The sequence below is a fragment of the Cinclus cinclus genome, chromosome 7, assembly GCF_963662255.1.
Source record: "Cinclus cinclus chromosome 7, bCinCin1.1, whole genome shotgun sequence".
In the NCBI taxonomy this organism is placed as follows: Eukaryota; Metazoa; Chordata; class Aves; order Passeriformes; family Cinclidae; genus Cinclus; species Cinclus cinclus.
The window spans coordinates 34116660-34133946 of NC_085052.1; the positions used below are offsets into that span (position 1 = coordinate 34116660).

General features: G+C 42.3%; 2 protein-coding genes across 3 annotated transcripts; both read right to left on the reverse strand.

Moving 5' to 3' along the window:
• Positions 1-417: 417 nt before the first annotated feature.
• LOC134046141 (nucleolar RNA helicase 2-like) lies at positions 418-12300 on the reverse strand. 2 transcript variants are annotated; one of them, XM_062496417.1, is made up of 15 exons: positions 12180-12300; positions 11422-11691; positions 10650-10725; positions 9780-9958; positions 8294-8411; positions 7356-7541; positions 6706-6851; positions 5149-5298; positions 4479-4640; positions 3629-3748; positions 2781-2854; positions 2423-2582; positions 1952-2086; positions 1525-1569; positions 418-1004 (listed from the first exon to the last, which is right to left on the reverse strand). In XM_062496417.1, the coding sequence occupies exons 1-15, from the start codon at positions 12282-12284 to the stop codon at positions 786-788; spliced, it is 2145 nt and encodes a 714-aa protein (XP_062352401.1). In that variant the 5' UTR covers positions 12285-12300; the 3' UTR covers positions 418-785. The 2 variants fall into 2 exon arrangements, with proteins under 2 accessions (XP_062352401.1, XP_062352402.1); XM_062496418.1 differs by lacking the exon at positions 3629-3748.
• Positions 12301-14552: 2252 nt separating this feature from the next.
• On the reverse strand, positions 14553-16523 carry STOX1 (storkhead box 1). The gene has a single exon (XM_062496918.1). It carries the CDS (start codon positions 16521-16523, stop codon positions 14553-14555), a length of 1971 nt encoding a protein of 656 aa, XP_062352902.1.
• Between the last annotated feature and the right edge of the window lie 764 nt (positions 16524-17287).

Here is a 17287-nt window from a genome sequence, read left to right on the forward strand (position 1 = left end):
ATACGTAGACGTTTATACTTCATCCTTGTCAGCTCCGGGATGTCCTGGAGTAAGGGCTGCTGCTACCCGTTCCACCGATTAGGCTTGAAAACACACCAGGATATTACACTGAAGAACATCCTTACCTGTGACAATCAAGGTGTTATGGATCTCTCTTCACAGTTCTCATGCCTCAGGGGGCTTCCCCTCACGCTTTGGAAACTGCTTTTCTTACCCCCATTTTATAAAGAGTCACAATTTGAGACGTAAACTAAAAACAAGTTTTAGGGAAAGAAGAGCTTCATTACAAATCTACAAAATTAAAACCAATCGGATTAATTTTTCTTTCAAGAGCTCCTGCTGCCACGTTCCCCAATCTGGCACCTTCCCACATCTCCACCTGCAAAAATACCACTTCAAATAAGTGACAGCAAAATATGAAGTTGTAAAATAATATTTAATTTTATCAGAAAATGTACAGGTTTGAGCAGCAATTCATATCTATGTATTATACAGTGAACCAGGCTACAGTTTTGAACGCAACAGACATATTATGGAAAGATTCAAAGAGCAGTATGAAAAACAAAAGAAACAATTCAGTTTTTCTTGCAGATTTTTTGAGGTTTTTTTTTCTTTGCACTCTTTCTTAAAATTAACAGAACCTTGTTTATGAGCAAAGTAGTACTGACAAAAATATATCTTAATGAAGTATTTTCCCCAATGGTACAAACACACAGGAACAGCCTAGTGTAATGTAATATAAAATACTTCAGTCCCGTTTTTTTATCACTTCTGTATTGTTTGAGTTAATGTTCAAACGCTCTGCTGAAACTTCGTTTCTGGCCTCTGCTCCTGAATCTGTTCCTCCCAGAGCCACCACGCCGACCGTTCCTGGAGCTTGAGAAGCTTCGCCCATTTCCTCCACCACTGCCTCCTCCTCCTCCTCCTCCTCGTATGGATTCTACCAACTCTGGCAATTCAGTCGCCACGCACAAACGCCAATGTTTTGAATCTTCCCACTTTGCCTATCAGAAAAAAGTCAGACATGGCAAGTTAAATGCTAGTAATATAAGCACAGGGTATGTAATAATTATTAAACATGCTCAACTGAAAAGGTAAAATTGTGAGCTGATACATGGGATTCAGGCTTCTAACTGAAGGGATCAATAATTTCGGCCTGGTAATGCTAACGGCTACCAAGCAAAAATCTGAATTCACTTTACTGTGGAGAGAATTCTGGGTGACAACAGAAGGTGGGGAATAGAGAAAAGAGGAATAAAAACAGGAGATGGGGAATAGAGAAAAGGGGAATAGAGCTTGCTGCCTATAAAGATGAATCCAGCACTGTTTTTCTCAGTGCAAAAGTTTCAAGTTCCAGACTTGGAAAATAAACACTGTGAGCTTGTTCTGTTCTTCAATTCCTTCCAAGCCATCCCTTTTGCCACTAGTAAGGGCAGGAGAAAGGCTATGTAATGTTCTGAGTCTAACCCAGTCCAGCCCGTTTCATCTTCAGCCTGCTGTACCCAGAATTTACAATGAACGTACCTCTATGTCTTTTTGGTCTGCCACAGGAACGTCAAAGCACACACCCTAAAAATAAAAGAGTAAATTTTAATGCATTCAAGGTAAGCGTTTTAAATGACTGCAACTAGAAACAACAAAGCTCACAAATCTACACCTGAGAGGCAAGGCACTATCAGAATTGACTGTCCTAAGAAATGCTTTCCTGTTTTGTCATTAAGGCAGAGTTAACACATTTCATACCTCATACCTGCTCTGCTACCCCCACAGCCATGCATTATCCTACCTCCTGAGCATATCTGCAGAGCCCTAAGCACTAGAAAAACAGATTGAGGCCCATCATTAACAGTGCCTACAATAGAGAAAAAGACCAAATAGCTCCCCTGACAATTGCTAAGAAAAGGCTGCCATCAGAAAAGCCCAGTATCAAAGAAACAAAAGAAAACCTTACCATTTTTCCCTTGAGGAAGCACATTCTGTTCACCTTCCGATCAACATCATCACCCAACACTTCCCGCAGTCTTCGCCAGGCATAGCTCATGTTGTTTATTTCTTCAGAGCACCGTAGTATCATTGTAACAAATCCCTAAAAAGAAATGGAGCACTTTTCACTTGGGCGGAGGAATAAGCTTCAGCAAATACATCGGACAGGAGAAACCTGCCAGCTTATAGTTTATTAATTAAATATTCAAATAGGTACTGTTACAGGGCATCAAGTATCTTTACAGCCACTATTCTGTTGCTTTAAAAAAAAAACAAAACAGTAGCTCCTAGTGGCTTACGTATAGTTCTCAAAATCGTTAGGAGACAAATAATTCTCTATTCAGACACTCTCTAGTCTATCTCTGTGTATTCTCAACACAGAGGTGTGTTGTTTCTTTCCAGTTTTGAGGCAAGCATTAAGCCATGCCCCCTCCCTTACCGCATCCGAGTTCAGCAGTGAGCGTTGTTCAATGGAAGTAGCCCCCGAAATATGGGCCAGAGCTGCAGCCAGAGCATTGACTGGTCCCTTTTCTTTTATTAGCAACTGAGCAGATTCTCTGAAATACTCAATAGCAGTCTGAGGAACAGAATCCAGGCACCTAATTAGTTAAAGGGAAAAAAAAAATTAACAACTGGTACACCAGTAGGCTCTGGAATAGAAAAAAAACCCAAAACCTTGTAGTCCAAGATTTCAACGGTGCTCAGAAAGTTCAAAGAGACAGTAAATAATAATTCAAACAGCCCTTCTGAACTAGGAAGGCAGGAAGATGCAACAGGGCTTGAGTTCCCAAACGCACCTCATGGCATCTTTGCTGGAAGCCTTTATAATGTCTGTTGCAGTCGGAACACCAACTCGCTTGAATGTAATGCCCTGAAATTTAAAAGGCAAAAGACAAATAAAAATAACAGACCATAAATAATTCCATTCTAAAGAAGCAGTATTGAACTCCAACACAACAAGCATTTAAGTCTGTAATTTTTCTTCTATTTTTCACCTTTTCATTTCCAATTTTTCCTAGTGAAAAAAGGAAATTAGTAAAATTCCTAGTAAAAGGTTACTGTTACAGGAAAATGGCTAACACTTAGAAGACCTTTATGTATCAGATGAGTTTAAATGATTCAGTGACCTTAGACTGAAAACAGAAAACATTTTAGTACAGTTCTGGGGAAAACAGTCCTACAAATTCTGAATTACTACTTTTAGTCTGATAGATTGGGATTTAAGGAGAAATTACAGAGCCTTAGTCTAAATGTAACACTGCTTTCTGTGCCAGGAATAAACCATCTCATCACAACCACATACTTAATTGTCAAGGAAACTACCATATGGAACACTGCACAAAGTGCAAAAACGCAAGTAACAGCTGTCAGGAAAGCTGCACATATGCATATCACTGATCAGTTGATAGCCAGGTGAACACTGCACTGAAATACTGAGAGTTTCTTCTCATTTCCACAAGAACAACCTTACTGAACAACCTTGCTGAAAACGTGTGGGCGTTAGAATCTGCAGTGCTCTCCCTGCTCCACGGTAACTGACACGGCACCCACCCTCCTCAAGGTACCCAAACTTCCTCTGGGTGCTTTACAGACTGTGTTCTGTAACTGAACAGAGTCCTGCAATTACAAGAAAACTCTACTTTACCGCTTTTTGTTCCACGTGTCTCAGCTGGTATTCTTCCTTTCGCTGATAAAAACAGATACAGATCCCGGTGCGCCCAGCTCGACCTGTGCGCCCAGAACGATGGATATAGGACTCCACATCCTTCAGAACAAGAGTTTAACAGAGCCGTGTGAGTTACCTAACTCACTGTAATTTCATCAATTCATTGCATCCACGTAACTTGTAGAAGCCATTACAGTTAAGTCTGAACAATGCACAGCAACAGCATTGTAGTACTGACCTAGAAAACATTGTTTCACTAGTATCAACCAAATACGCTTTTCCATAATCATCTAAAAATCACGGCTTGAACACCAGAGCCATGAACATGAATCAACTTTTCTCTATGCATCACCACACATTTGGAGTGTGTGTACCACAACAATCCCATTCACCCTCCTGCACATCCAGTTGAGGGTGGTTACTGCAGTATTAAGAGCACATTCACTGAAATATTACCTTGTTTCTTTTAAACACTCTCGATTTCAGCCACAGCCAATGCTCTCATGGCTGTGGTCCATACCTCACATTCACCCCATTCAAGAGAATCATTTTTCCCTCTGCTCCCAGCTTTGCAATCACCACACCCAGTTTCCAAGGGAAGGCTTTGAACATAAGATGACATTTTGAGGAAATAATCTTTAAACATACTAGGGGCTGACACACCCCCAAAAAATCCTCTAAGAACCTACTTCTATATATCTGCATGTTTCTCTCCTTTAAGCACAGTGCTGATGAACTCTGTGTGGTCAATACTATCAGCTGATAATGTACACTACTTGAAAACAAGACTACAGATTATTACAAGATATCCAACGTAACAGTCTCCTACCTTTGGTGGTGAGCTTTGTACCACCAGGTCAACTTCTGGGATATCCAAACCACGGGCAGCTACATTGGTTGCAACCAGAACTTTAAATGAACCATTTCTAAAACCCTTCAGAGTGATCTCTCTTTGCTTCTGAGGAATGTCACCATGCAACGACTGGCAATCCTGGTAAACAGTATTATTTTAGAACCATACCAAAATCCAAGACAGTGCTTCATTTTATGGTCAGTTTTGGGTACAACATCTTGGTATTTGATAAGTACTGTGTGGCAAGATATAGAAGAACTGAATTACCCAAGTTTGTATTTTAGCTGTCTTAAGATATGTACTCAGTAATTCTTACCCATTTACCTCAAAAGCCTTTGACAATGCCAGGAAAACAGAACTGCAATGTATGTCTCAGCTCTATGTCTAATTACTGTGACATATGAAAACACTGCCCTAATCTGCCATTCACACCATCTATGCAATGCTTGGCTGTTTCAAAATAGTAATCTAAAATTTTTGTTTCACGTTCACAAGAAGGAGTAAAGTCCTATCTGACCAAAGACAAAAGCCTGCCCTATGCACTTTGAAACAATCTCTTTAAAACTTATTCAGCATAGGTCTGGTATCAGCATAGGGTTGATGCATCCCTTACAGGTTTTCTTCCTTAATACACATGATAAAATACCTGTTTGATTGAAGCATTCAGAGCCAGTTCATTTGCCTCCTTTTTGGTCTCACAGAAGACAATGGTCCTTCCGTGGCTGCCACTGTACACCTGAATGACATCTCCAATAACTGCAGCTCTCTGAGACCAGTGACACTCTATTGCCAAATGCTATGGAAAAAAAATCCAGTGATTAGCTTATATAAAGTTAAGATTATTTTATAAAATACATTCAGAACTATTAAATACAGAAATAGTGAAGAGTTATACAGTTCCCTGATTGGGGAAAAAGTGCTAACTCACGATCCTGGAACATATAAAATCCATAAGGCTCTTATGCCCACCACAATTACTCTAATGTTCAACAAAATAATTACAGTAAGAGAATTTTTAGGCCTATAGCATATATGTATTATATTCCTAGCTATGGTATTTACTGCACAGCAAGTGAAGGCTTACTGAAGTCAGATACTATAGGAAGTTTGAAAAAAAGTATATTGTATACAGAATACTGGAAGTCAACTGTGATGTCCATGGAGATTTAAAAGCAGCAGGTTGATGTTAATGTGTGCCTTTTGCTTACAACTTGGATAAATTCAGGTACTGTTTTTCTCCGAAAACACAGAAAGCTGACAAGTGTCTTAGGTTGCAACAGAGGATGTGACCAGGAGTATGTATTCTAGCATAGTCACTTAAAACCAAGTGGGACAGTGATCTTTATTTCCAGAGGGAGATATTCTCTGCTAATGGGCCATGTGTTTAAACCAGGAGGGGCAGCATTCTTTATCTTTTCCATAACCCATCCTTCCCCCAGGCAGATATCTCCTGTTAATGGGCCACTGAGTCCCAGTGCATGACTGATAAAATTACATCATCCCATTGGGAGATGCTCCACCCAGGGGGAGGAACCAAGCATTGCCCACCCAGGTAAAATCTGAGATTTGGAACACCAAAGCAGGCTATTTCCACTGGATTCTAGAGAAAACTGGACCTTTCCACATCATTGCTGGACCTTTGGAGGAAAACTGCACCATTCTACAGGAGCACTGCTTAAACTGAACCACATCTGCCATTGCAGGAGGACTGCAACCACCATTTAATGGGACTGCTACCAACACCCTGACTGACTGATGGGGTGTCAGGTTGTATTCTGACCTTGTCAGTGCTTTGGGTTTGATCTTTGTAATACTGTATTTCTATTTTAATTTTCCTAGTAAAAAACTGTTGTTCCAATTCCCATATCTTTGCCTGAGAGCCTCCTTAATGTCAAAATTATAATAATATTGACAGAGGGGGTTTACATTCTCCATTTCAAAAAGAGACTTCTGCCTTTCTTAACAAATACCTGTCTTTGAAACCAAGACAAGGAGAAAAATCCTCTCTCTACCTGTGATGTGAGAAGACAGATCCAAAACCCAAAACCAGCTTGACTAGCTGCAACGTGCCTTATGCTTAGAAAAAAATTCTCAAGAACAACTTCCAACATCACTGCGATAATGCACCTTAGGAAGAAATGACCTTTTGTAGGATAAAAGAAAAGGGGGAAAGCCTGGAAACATTTTACATGAGATTACTCACTTCCACTGTTGTAGCAGCCTTCTGAGTTCTTTTCCCAATAAGGTCAATCTGTTCATATCTAGATTTCATGTATTTCTTAGCCACATCATACACCCAGTGTGGGCAAGTTGCAGAAAACAGCAGTGTCTGGGGATTGTCTTCAGAATCTTAAAAAAAAATAAATAAACAGAACAATGCTTCATAAACTTCAAACATTTCACCTTAAAGATGTACACAAGTTGATTATTAGGGTGATTAAAAATAAGGTTAAATATCAGTACCTAACATAAAGAAGTCAATCGAGCTTTTTTAATTTATGCATTACCAACACCTGGAGTAAATATTCTAGAAATTTCTAATTTCAAGGGTATGAAAAAAATTACTATGGCAAAAAAATACAGTCTATTTTCAAGCAGTGAAAAAGGTAAAAAGCTAATTCCTTTCAATTTAAAGAAGTCCAAGCACAGTTTAAAGACAAGGCACCAAAGACAATTATATACAGACCCCCTAGATACTGAGCTTCAAGCTTTGCAAAGGTTCTGTGAATGATTCCCACATATTCAGAATATATAATATTCAGTCATTTCTAAACAAAGTCAGCTTATACCTGAATTTTAGCAAATTAAATTATTACTAATATTTCCTACTATTTGTTTAAATATTGAGATTACCTTTCTTGTATGCAACTCGTAAAATGTCTTCCACTTGCTCAGCAAATCCCATGTCCAGCATCTGGTCAACTTCATCAAGTACAACGTGTTTCACCTTGGTAAGGTCCAGCTTGCCATTCTGCAGGTGGTCTTTGATTCGACCAGGTGTCCCAACCAAAATGTCAATGCCACTTCTCATGAGATCAACTGGCAAACAGGGAAGAGTCAACAGTGAACTAGGGAACACTCTCTACACCAGCAACACATGGTAATAACAAAACTGCTCTTCCTGAAGAAAAAAAAACTTAACACCCTTCCCTCTCCCTGTAATTTGAAGTAGCAAGGATGAGCATCTTTTAATTATCTTTAGAAATAGTCAGCTCTTCCCAAATTATCTACTTTAAGCAGAAACTTAAAAGATTTATTTATTTATTTAACTATCTAAACTACTGAAATTAGCTCCGTCCTGAGGTTCTGCAGTGGCCAAAAAAAAAAAAAATCACACCCAATGTCTCAAGATGTATCACAATGAAAAAGCTCATTCTCATTCCTTGTTTACAATCACAAAGAAAGGAAATTATGCTGTCAGAACAATTTCTTCTCCACTTACAAATCCTCTGTATATCCCTTACAACATGAAAAAACACATACCCAGTCACAACTGCAAAACTAAACATTTTTAAAGAAAATGGGTTTACAAGAACCTAAACCCAGACACAGGTTATACACACAGTATACTCTATATCACTTTAATTTAAGGTACATGAGTAGGTTAAGTACCATGAAGAATACAACTGAGAGCCATAGCTGTTTATCTCCATAAGAAGATACATCTTGAACTGCTGATTTTCCTATGAATAATCTCCAATTCTTGAACTGTGTGTTTGGACAGACCAAGTGCATTTCTTAAATATGACAGTCAATCAGTATTTCAATTATTAGTCCTAAGAGTCACTTACCTTGTCCATTATAGGGAGTTCCTCCATAAAAACAAGCTACTGTCAGCTTCCTTGTGATGTCCTTGAAATCTTTGGCAACCTGATTTGCCAGCTCTCTTGTTGGACAAAGAACTAGAACCTGCACAGAAAAAAGGCAAAACAGATGTTTTCTCAGCATAGCTTCTGCCAAGAAACCACTAGTCCTCTGATCATTAATTTAGATCTGACCCTTTGTAAAATTAAAAAAGAAAAATGTTTCAACTAATTATCTAAGCAAAGGCTGGAGAAACACGCTGCTGAAGTCTCTTGCTACATCATGAATTTCCTTTGACATACACTCACCTAGGACAGGCTAGGAGAGACTTAAATCTTATTTAACTTTAGCTCCTGAACAGTCCAGCTAGAAGTTTTCTTCTACATGTGCATATGCTGCTTGAATACAAGACTGAAGGATGTGGGTAACAAAAGGTTTTTGCACCTGCTCAGCACTGCTTCACAGCCCTGTGAAAAGGTGTGAGGAAGAGCTATCAGCTGTCTCTCAGCTTCCCTGTGACTCAGGGAAACACGTTCAGCCTGCAGAGCTGCTGTGCTAATCCATATCCCTGCAGAGGCAACCAAGGAACCATCCTCCAATAGGCAGCCCTCCCTGCAAGCAGGTTAACAATTTGGAATCCTGGAATCCTTCATAACGCTTATGGCTCCCTTTAAGGAAGCTCTTCCTTCTCCAAAAGACTCTGCCAAATCCAGAGACAGAGTTCCCAGTCAGCCAAGCAGTGTGATGGGCATACAAAACTGCTATAGTACTGCTATAGTACTAGTTTTGGAAGGCACTTCAGGTAATCTGTGAGATGGCTGACAAGATAAAACAAACTGACAAAAATTATTAATGAGGACATGCTCATCTTTGGCCTAAGTTTTTTTTTGAAGGCATTGTGTAAGAATTCAGTGAAAAAAGACACACATAGTATTCCTTAGCAGAATGAACACAGCTCATAATGAATCTGCATTCTCTGGAGCAGAAGTTTTAACATTTGGTGATGTTCCTAGTGAAAACTATGTCTATTTTTAGAACCTCCCACTGTTTACATGTTTTAGAAAGATGCATGTTTGAGTAAAAAGCTTTTATCAAGCTGTCAAGTTACAATTAGCAACTAATCTGTTAGCAATTTATGAGAAAAACAAGCATCCAGTAGCCACTGGCCCTGAACTGGTAAACTGACTGAGGCAAATTACATAGGAACATGTTGACCACCAGTAGTTTTGGTCTCCCTGTGGCAGAAAAAGGAACTGACAAATGGATAGAGCTGTTGTGCTCTTCGGCCTTTATCAAAGGCTTGGAGGCAACACAGGATGCAGACAAAGCCCAGTGAACACAGCTTTCAAATCACCTTTACTGTGGGTTAGCTTACTCAAGCACACACCTGAAGAGCTTCTCCAGCAGCTCAAAAACCTGCATCACTTAGATGTAAGACTAAGCAAAATCACCATTCTAGTCAGGCACAGTTACCTTTGGTGGACGGCCTCTTCTTCTTTCCTGTGCATCTCCCTGAAGCTTTTCAATTAAGGGAATAGCAAAAGAGAATGTTTTCCCTGTTCCAGTTCGTGCTTGAGCAATGACATCTTTGCCAGAATACACCGGGTTGAAGGTCTTCACTTGCACAGGGAACAGGTACGTCACTCCTCGAGCTGTGACAATGTCAAGACATTCCCTTAATATGGTCATTTTACAAGTGTTCTTCCATACTCTTCAGTGGAAATGATTCCGAGGAGAACTCCCATCAACTCTAAGCTAAATCAGGACTGTATCATCACCTCCACTGATTTATTTGATCAGATGAGTTATTTGCAAAGAATGCCCTGGGACTGTCCATTTTATTCTCCAACTTCACACCACCAGACACAGTGCTAGGACAGAGGACGTTTTTAGTCTTTATGAAAGACTTTCAGTACTGTGCCTTTATTTATTCAGTACTCATCAATGATCTGGAAAAATCTCTTACTTTCAAATAATACGTATCTCAAAACCCCTCCTGTTCTTCTTTTAATTCATACTAATTAATGTATAAACAAACATCACAGATACTAAATATGGTTGGTTTTCCTTTATTGCCACCAAAATAACCTTTAATTGAGAATTTTTCACATAAATTTTTTTTTTCTTTGGCTCACATCATTTAGAATTTTACTGCAGAGGCTGAATTGGACAACACTGCAAACAACAAATCTGTGTTCAAAGGTGTATTTAGAGCAGACAATCTTCATGCTTGTACAGGCACAAGCAGAGCACATCTCAAAGCTTACTGACCCAGCACATTGAGCATAAAAATACGACAGAGATCACTGACATTCTGTGGTCACAGCTTGACAAGAAACTTACCTTGGAGAAGCTGGACAGTTTCTTTGGAAATAGAAAAATTGGAGAAAGCACCCTCTTTCTGTTCTCCAGTCAGCTCCTGTTAGGCAAACAATAACTGGGGTAAGATTCCATGTGAATATCACATGACTGTCAGTAAATTCTAGGTAATTCAAGTAAATTCAACATAGGCACTGGTGTGTCATACTCTTCAGTGATAGTGTCACAGCTGCAGCTAAAGAGCCTTATTTGTTTTGCCATCATATTTCAAACTTGGATAAAGTTAGCAAAAGCGATCTGTAGGTTAAGGCTGTTTCATATCTAACAGCACACTAAATGCAAAACACTCAAACCTAAGCTGAAAGCTCTTAATTAGAATCGGAGAATATCATGACTTGGAAGGGACCCACAAGGATCACCAAGTCCAGCTCCTGGTTCTGTCTGTATAGGACAACCTCAAAAATCACATATGTCTCATGATGCTGAATCATATTAAAGCTCCGTCTCAGAGCAAACTGTCTGTCCAGCAACAGCTACCACAGCACCAGACTGCTGAAACTGAGGAAACCGTGATGCACTGATGCAGCACTCCAGGACTCCCACAATCTAAAATTCTTGCAAATTCTAGGCAGACTGAACAATTAAAGAACTCTAAATCTTGAAAATTTACAGCACTTTCGACAGAACAGCAAAGGCGGGGGGGGGAAGGGAATACAACCCCCTTCTAAATGTGACCGTGTTACACCGCAGGAATTAAGAACTCATCACTATAACTAAAGGCAGTCATTAGCTTTACCTGATCCTGCTCGCTCTCACTCTCGCTGTCACTCGACGTTTCACTAGAACTACTGTGTCGGCTTCTACGGGAGGATTTGCTGCTAAAGGAGGACAATCGCGATTTCTCCAGGCTTTCCTCTTTCGTGTGACCGTTCTGTTTACTGACACTCTTTGACTTCTTGGGTTTCGGGGCATAACGCTCCTCATTCGATTCCTCGCTTTCATCTGTCTGAGTCTTTCCCCTCTGAAACTTGTCCCGGCGTTTAGATTTCTTCTCCTTTTTCTCCTTCTGGCAAGGCACAGAGCAAATGAAAACACACGCTCGTGGATCCAAGCGACACGGAACAGAGAAGAGGGCGCAGAACAGTTAAAGCTTCAAGTGCACGTTCTAGTTACTGACGGGGGCGGTGGCTGAGCTGACACAAGGCAACAGATCCCTGCCGGCCGCCGCCGCTCAGGAGACACGTTACCGACCACGAGACAACCGGGCCTTCCTTTTCGGGGCTCTCCCCCTCTCCGGGCGCCGGGCAAAGCGCTTCCCGGGCTCCCGGCCGGCTCCGGCAGGCCCAGCACGTCCGGCGGGGCCGCCCCGACACGCGGCGAGGCCGCAAGCCCGGCTGCGCACGTGGCCGCCAGGCCCGGGGCCGCCCCGCGGCCACGCCGCGTTCACCTCGCCCGGCCCGCGCCACCGGCGCTGCGGGTGGCCGCGATCCCAAGCCAGACTCGCCACCAGCGTGCGGGAGCGGCCAGGCCGTACCCGGAGCCCTTCCCCGGTACCTTGTGCCGCCGGCGGCCGCTCTCCGGGACCGCCTCGGTGTCCATCGAGCAGTCGGAGCCCGACTCGGCCCCGCTGCTGCTGCTGCACCGGGTGGCCTCGGGCATCTCCGCTCGCCGCCGCCGCTCCGCCACGCCGCGCTCCGCACCAGCCCCGCGCCCGCCGCGCGTCACGCGCCGAACGGCCCAGGCGTCCGGCGGCCAATAGACGGCGGATGCGGCAGCACGGGGGCGGGGCCACGCCGTACAACAGCCAATCGGCTGCGACTGTCGCCGTGGGACCACAACTCCCGGCGTGCCCCGGGGAGCAGCGTGAGGACTGCAAGTCCCGGCACGCCTCGCACGTTGTGAGGGGGGTGCCGCCATGACGGGTCCGCCATGAGGGCCCACTCCGCTGCTGGTACAGGGGCGCCTTCCCGCGAACAAATCTCCAGTAGCTTTACAACCCGATGGCTTTAGCCTCCGTGACTACCGCAGAGAAGTGTTCAGTAGTGAAAAGTCTAAAATAGGAAAGGACACTGTGACCAAATGACTAAGATTTAAAAACCACAAATGTGTGGTTATGTGCAGCATGCGCCCCGCACAATCGGCTCGTAGCTACGGGGACGAATCAAGAGGAAGAAGCCAAAATTAGCCTCGGGAAGTAAAATCTGTGAAGCAATCCTGACAACTGCCAGGATTTCGATTCCTTATGGAAGGTCAGGATCAGAGCAGGGCCTATCCCACAGCAATGGCACTGGCCTTATCTGTTGTCTCCTGCCACCAGCACCTTTTCATTTTCAAAGACTGAACCCCGCTTGACAGATAGGCGCTAAGTAGATTGAGGATAGCTGAGCATGCTGCAAGACACAGTCGGAGAACCTTGGGATTGAAGGGACTTGTGTAGTATCCAGGTGTGTGTCTAGTTCATTTGCTTGGTTTTCTAGCAGGGAAGGTGCGTGAGCTAATTTCTCTGGTACAAGTAGGAAACGCTTTCCAGAGTTACAGTGTAAAGCAGCCCTGTCCAACTGCACTTCCTGCTGGAGCAACACAAACCCTTTCCAGAGGTCAGTGGAGTGGTCTGAATAAAGAATGCCAGTTCTCACTTTTATTATCACAGGAAAACACAAAAAAAAATTAAAGATGAGGGCAAACAAAATACACTCTCCGAACACTACTGTCAAAAGTTTTAGCTTACAGCTTTGATTTAGAGACTGCCTGGCTGATTTGACCAGCTGCATTTACAGTATTGTTACCTTGTTACAACGGGAAGGTTTACCAATCTCATTAAAAAATATTCATGACCAGAGTTAGATCAAGTGAAGAATTCTGTTGCAATTGTCCTTTCACTTACCCTCCTTTTCACATTGTTATACTTTTAGAATTTGGCAGGAAGCTTCATTTTCTTTTCAGTCCACCTAAAATAATATAATTGTTAGAAGTCAGACCTCACACTCCAAAAATGAACTGAGTTGGCTTAGCTTTTTGTGCCACAGGTGGCATCAGTACAAACAGTCAAAACGACCCTCTGAAATACATTTTGCTAAAGATTTCAAGTCTTCATGTCCAAGTAACACACAGGAAATGTGCTTGGAAGAGTTCACAGCCAAAAGCTGCTTAAGGGAAAGGAACAGTCAGCAGGATTCCCTTAGAAACTGTAGTCTGTGGTTTGTTCCTTCATATACTGGCTTCTCAAGGTGACAATACAAATCTAGTGAGGACTCCAATGGTTTAATTACAGTTAAATACCACTTATTTAAGATATTAAGAATATGCATTGCTGTAAAAAAATGTGATTTTTAACATATGTTCTTGCCAATTTAGTTAAGTTTTGGAGGTCTCCATGTACAAGTGTGTAAAAGATTGTTTCACACCAATTTATTTTCCACGAAGGGATTTTCAGGTGTAATTACAGGCAAAATGTACAGTGTGAAAGCTCAGGTGATGCACACATTCTGTCTGTTGAGGGCATGTCAAATGGTATTTTCTACTTTAAATTTCTACTGGATCTCTATTCTTCATGTAGAGCTGGAGAATCTACGACAATATCTAATGTCATATGGGCAGATCTATGTGAGCTGAACCTGCCTGCCAACAGGAGCTTATCACACACTCTGTTTATTTACATTTACATTTGGTCGTCTCTAGCTGCAGGACAGAGCTCATGCTGTTTTCCTGCCTCGTCAAAACAAATGCAAAATACAAACAGCAGCAATTTAGGGAGAATGTTCATGTAAAAAGGCTTAGCAGAACTACACAGCTTGAGTATTTCTGGATCATAACACCGAAGTTAAAAAAAAAAATAAATTTGTTGTTGGGGAAGGGGTTTGTGATTTACTGCACAAATTTGATGGCCAGTTTGAAGATAAAGCATCTAACTTAGTGTCACATGTTTTCTTACCTTGGGGAGTCAATTCCGCTGTCTCCTGTAATGCTGTGGTTTTCTGTCCCTTCCGAGTGTTTCTGTTCTGGGATCACAGGACAGGTGTTCTTTAAAAGCCATTCTTTTTTTCCTGGAGGGTTTCTCACCTCTTTGATCCGTGAGCCCAAGGCACAGAGTGCTGTTCCTTCGCCCGCCTCATGGGCGAAGTTCTGCAAAGTGCCCGAGTCAGCCTCGGCAGCGCAGCAGGGATCTGCCGCAGCTGAGCCCTTCCCACATTCAGTGAGGCCACTTTCTTCCTCCTTCCCGTGACCTCTCAGAAGAACCTGGCTGCACAACCAACTTTCTTCTGTGCAGTCTGGTTTTGGATGCTCCTTCGGGCCATCTGTTGATTCGGCAAGGCTGGCACTTCCCTTGTATCCCTGCTCTCCAGAGGCATGTTTATTTACAGTCGTGTCCTGCTGGGCAGGGCAAGTACTGACCTCATAGGCTTTTAGGGACACAGCTGTAGTCCAGTCTCCTGAGCCTGAAAAGGCGTGGCCAGGGGACAGGTGTTCAGAATTCTCATCCAGATGTGACGAGTTACAGGTGTTACCATCATGTCCTGTTCGGTGCAGAAGACAGAAGTTACCAGTAAACCCTTCACTTTCCAGCTCCATAGATCCAGGGTGGCTGGCAGAGTCATAGTTAAATACAAGTTGACTCTTTTTATCAGTCTTTGGTCTGTATTTCACACCATTTTTTTGAGCCGGATTAACACTGGATGTGTAATTTGAAAGGTGGATATTTTGAAATTCACTGGCTGTTCGATCTAACAGCTCACATACAGTGTCACCCTTAATTCTGCAATGTTCATCCTTCTGGTTGAATGGAAATTTCTCATCATCTTCGCACACACCTTTATCTTCAGTGTAGGAGAAAGGGGATTTTTTTTTTACTATTCTTTTATAGACATTTTCTTCAGAAATACTACTCTCCAGGAAACATTTACTTCTGTTATCTATTTGCGGCTTACTGCCTTGTGAATAAGTACCATTTTCACTTAAACTGCCTTTCTTTAATTGAAGGCCAGACCTATTAGCACAGAGTAGGTTGTTTTGCTTAACTTTATCAGCTTCACTTTCTGCATTCAGCCATTCAGTTTCACAGCCAGAGGGTCCTGAGGAGGCCGAGGACTGTGGCCTTTGGAAAGCCCTTCCTCGCTTTTGAGTCCGGCACTTGAGCTGACTGTTAACCACACCTTGGTGCCCTCTTGTATGAAAGCTACGAGCTCTCCATGGCAGACCCTGGAAAGGATTCTTAATCTGCTTCTTATAGATCCCGTGGGATTCCACTGCTGCATCAGATGGCTCTTGGTTTTTGATGGGAAATGAGAAATTCTCTTCTGGTTTCACATTTTGGGATGTTGGCTTCTGTGTGTGAGATTTCCTGCCACTCCTGCTAATCTGCTTTTCTTGCTGTGATTTGGTTTTCCTGGTGTGTTTTGCTGTTTTACTTGGCGCCTTTTGAACACAATCCTTTGAAAGATGGTTTTGCTTGGCTGTTGGCACTTCAGCCACAGTGCCATTACTGATGTGTTTTTTCTCCTTACTGGTAGGTTTTTTCTGCTCCTCAAACTTCTGCATTAATTTTGTGTGTTTGATCAAATTATCAACTGTAAGAGTAGGGTTAATACGCTTGATGATTTCATGTTCAATATCACGTGGAATATTGTCTAAGTCATCTTCATCCCTGACTGGCCACTCCTGGGGAGGAAACTGGGCTGAAAAAGTGGAGTACTCCTTCTCATGTTTTTCTTTTTTAGAACCACTTTTCCAGAAAAGGCCAAGGCCAAACATTTTGCTTTTCAGTTTTGCTTTCACAGATGTCAGGGATCTGATGGTGTCCCAGGAACCGTTCTCAGCAGATGTGGAGATGCCTTGAGTTCGAATTGAAGGCTTCAATTCACTGCAGCCTCTCTTTCCCTCCCCACTATATTCATGGCTCATTACCTGTCCATGTCTTTGTCCACAGAGCATATTTTGGTCAGGGAAACAATGGCAGGATCTGTAACGGGATACTGTAGGAATGTTTTCTTTCACTAGGTCTGCACAAGGCTTAATATTTACCAAGTAAGTGATGGAAGGCAATGAACAACAACAACTGTCCTCCAAAAGGATCCTTCTGCTGTCTTTTATGGCACCATTTGTGGTAAAGTATGTGTGGGGAGTCACAATGAAATATCCTTCTCCTGTATGATAGATTTTTCTTTCCTTAATTAGAGTGCCAAGGATATTATATAATATATTGTGGGAGGGCACCGCAATGCCTACAACAAAGAGATAGATACTTCAAATCAGAAATACATTTTCAAATAAAATGGTTGCTGGCCAAAAGATCTCTCTCATACAACAGCCCTGAAATCAACTGAAAATTAAATATCCAAAGCATTTAGGTAAAGGCCAGCTGTGTCTCTGGTTGTCACTGTGAGGGAGCAAGGATGTTGCCTTTGTGTCTGTCAGGACATGATATTCATGAGAGAGAGACTTTCTGCCAGGTACAGCACAAATAAAGTCTTGTTCAAAGCATTTCCCTCCTAGCATGTTATTCAGCAGGGGCTTTCATCACTCTGAAGTTTCTGGTGTAGTTCTGTAATTTATTACCTGACTGAGACTGGTCTCAGCTGCTGTTTTCCATCAGGTGTCACAGCGGACCTCCTGCCCACAAAATTAAAAATTTCCAGCAAGGTGAAAGCATTGCAAGAAATACCTTT

Bases quoted from the DNA above. Each gene is read 5' to 3' on its own strand.
- STOX1 (XM_062496918.1), bottom strand. From the start codon at position 16,523: ATGAGCCATGAATATAGTGGGGAGGGAAAGAGAGGCTGCAGTGAATTG.
- LOC134046141 (XM_062496417.1), bottom strand. From the start codon at position 12,284: ATGCCCGAGGCCACCCGGTGCAGCAGCAGCAGCGGGGCCGAGTCGGGC. The intron at 8,412-9,779 runs GTAACTGTGCCT...TTTTCTGTGCAG, and splicing joins GAAGAGGCCGTCCACCAAAG to GTTCTAGTTCTTTGTCCAAC. The intron at 1,570-1,951 runs GTAAGGTTTTCT...TTTTATTTTTAG, and splicing joins GCTTCCTCAAGGGAAAAATG to GGTGTGTGCTTTGACGTTCC.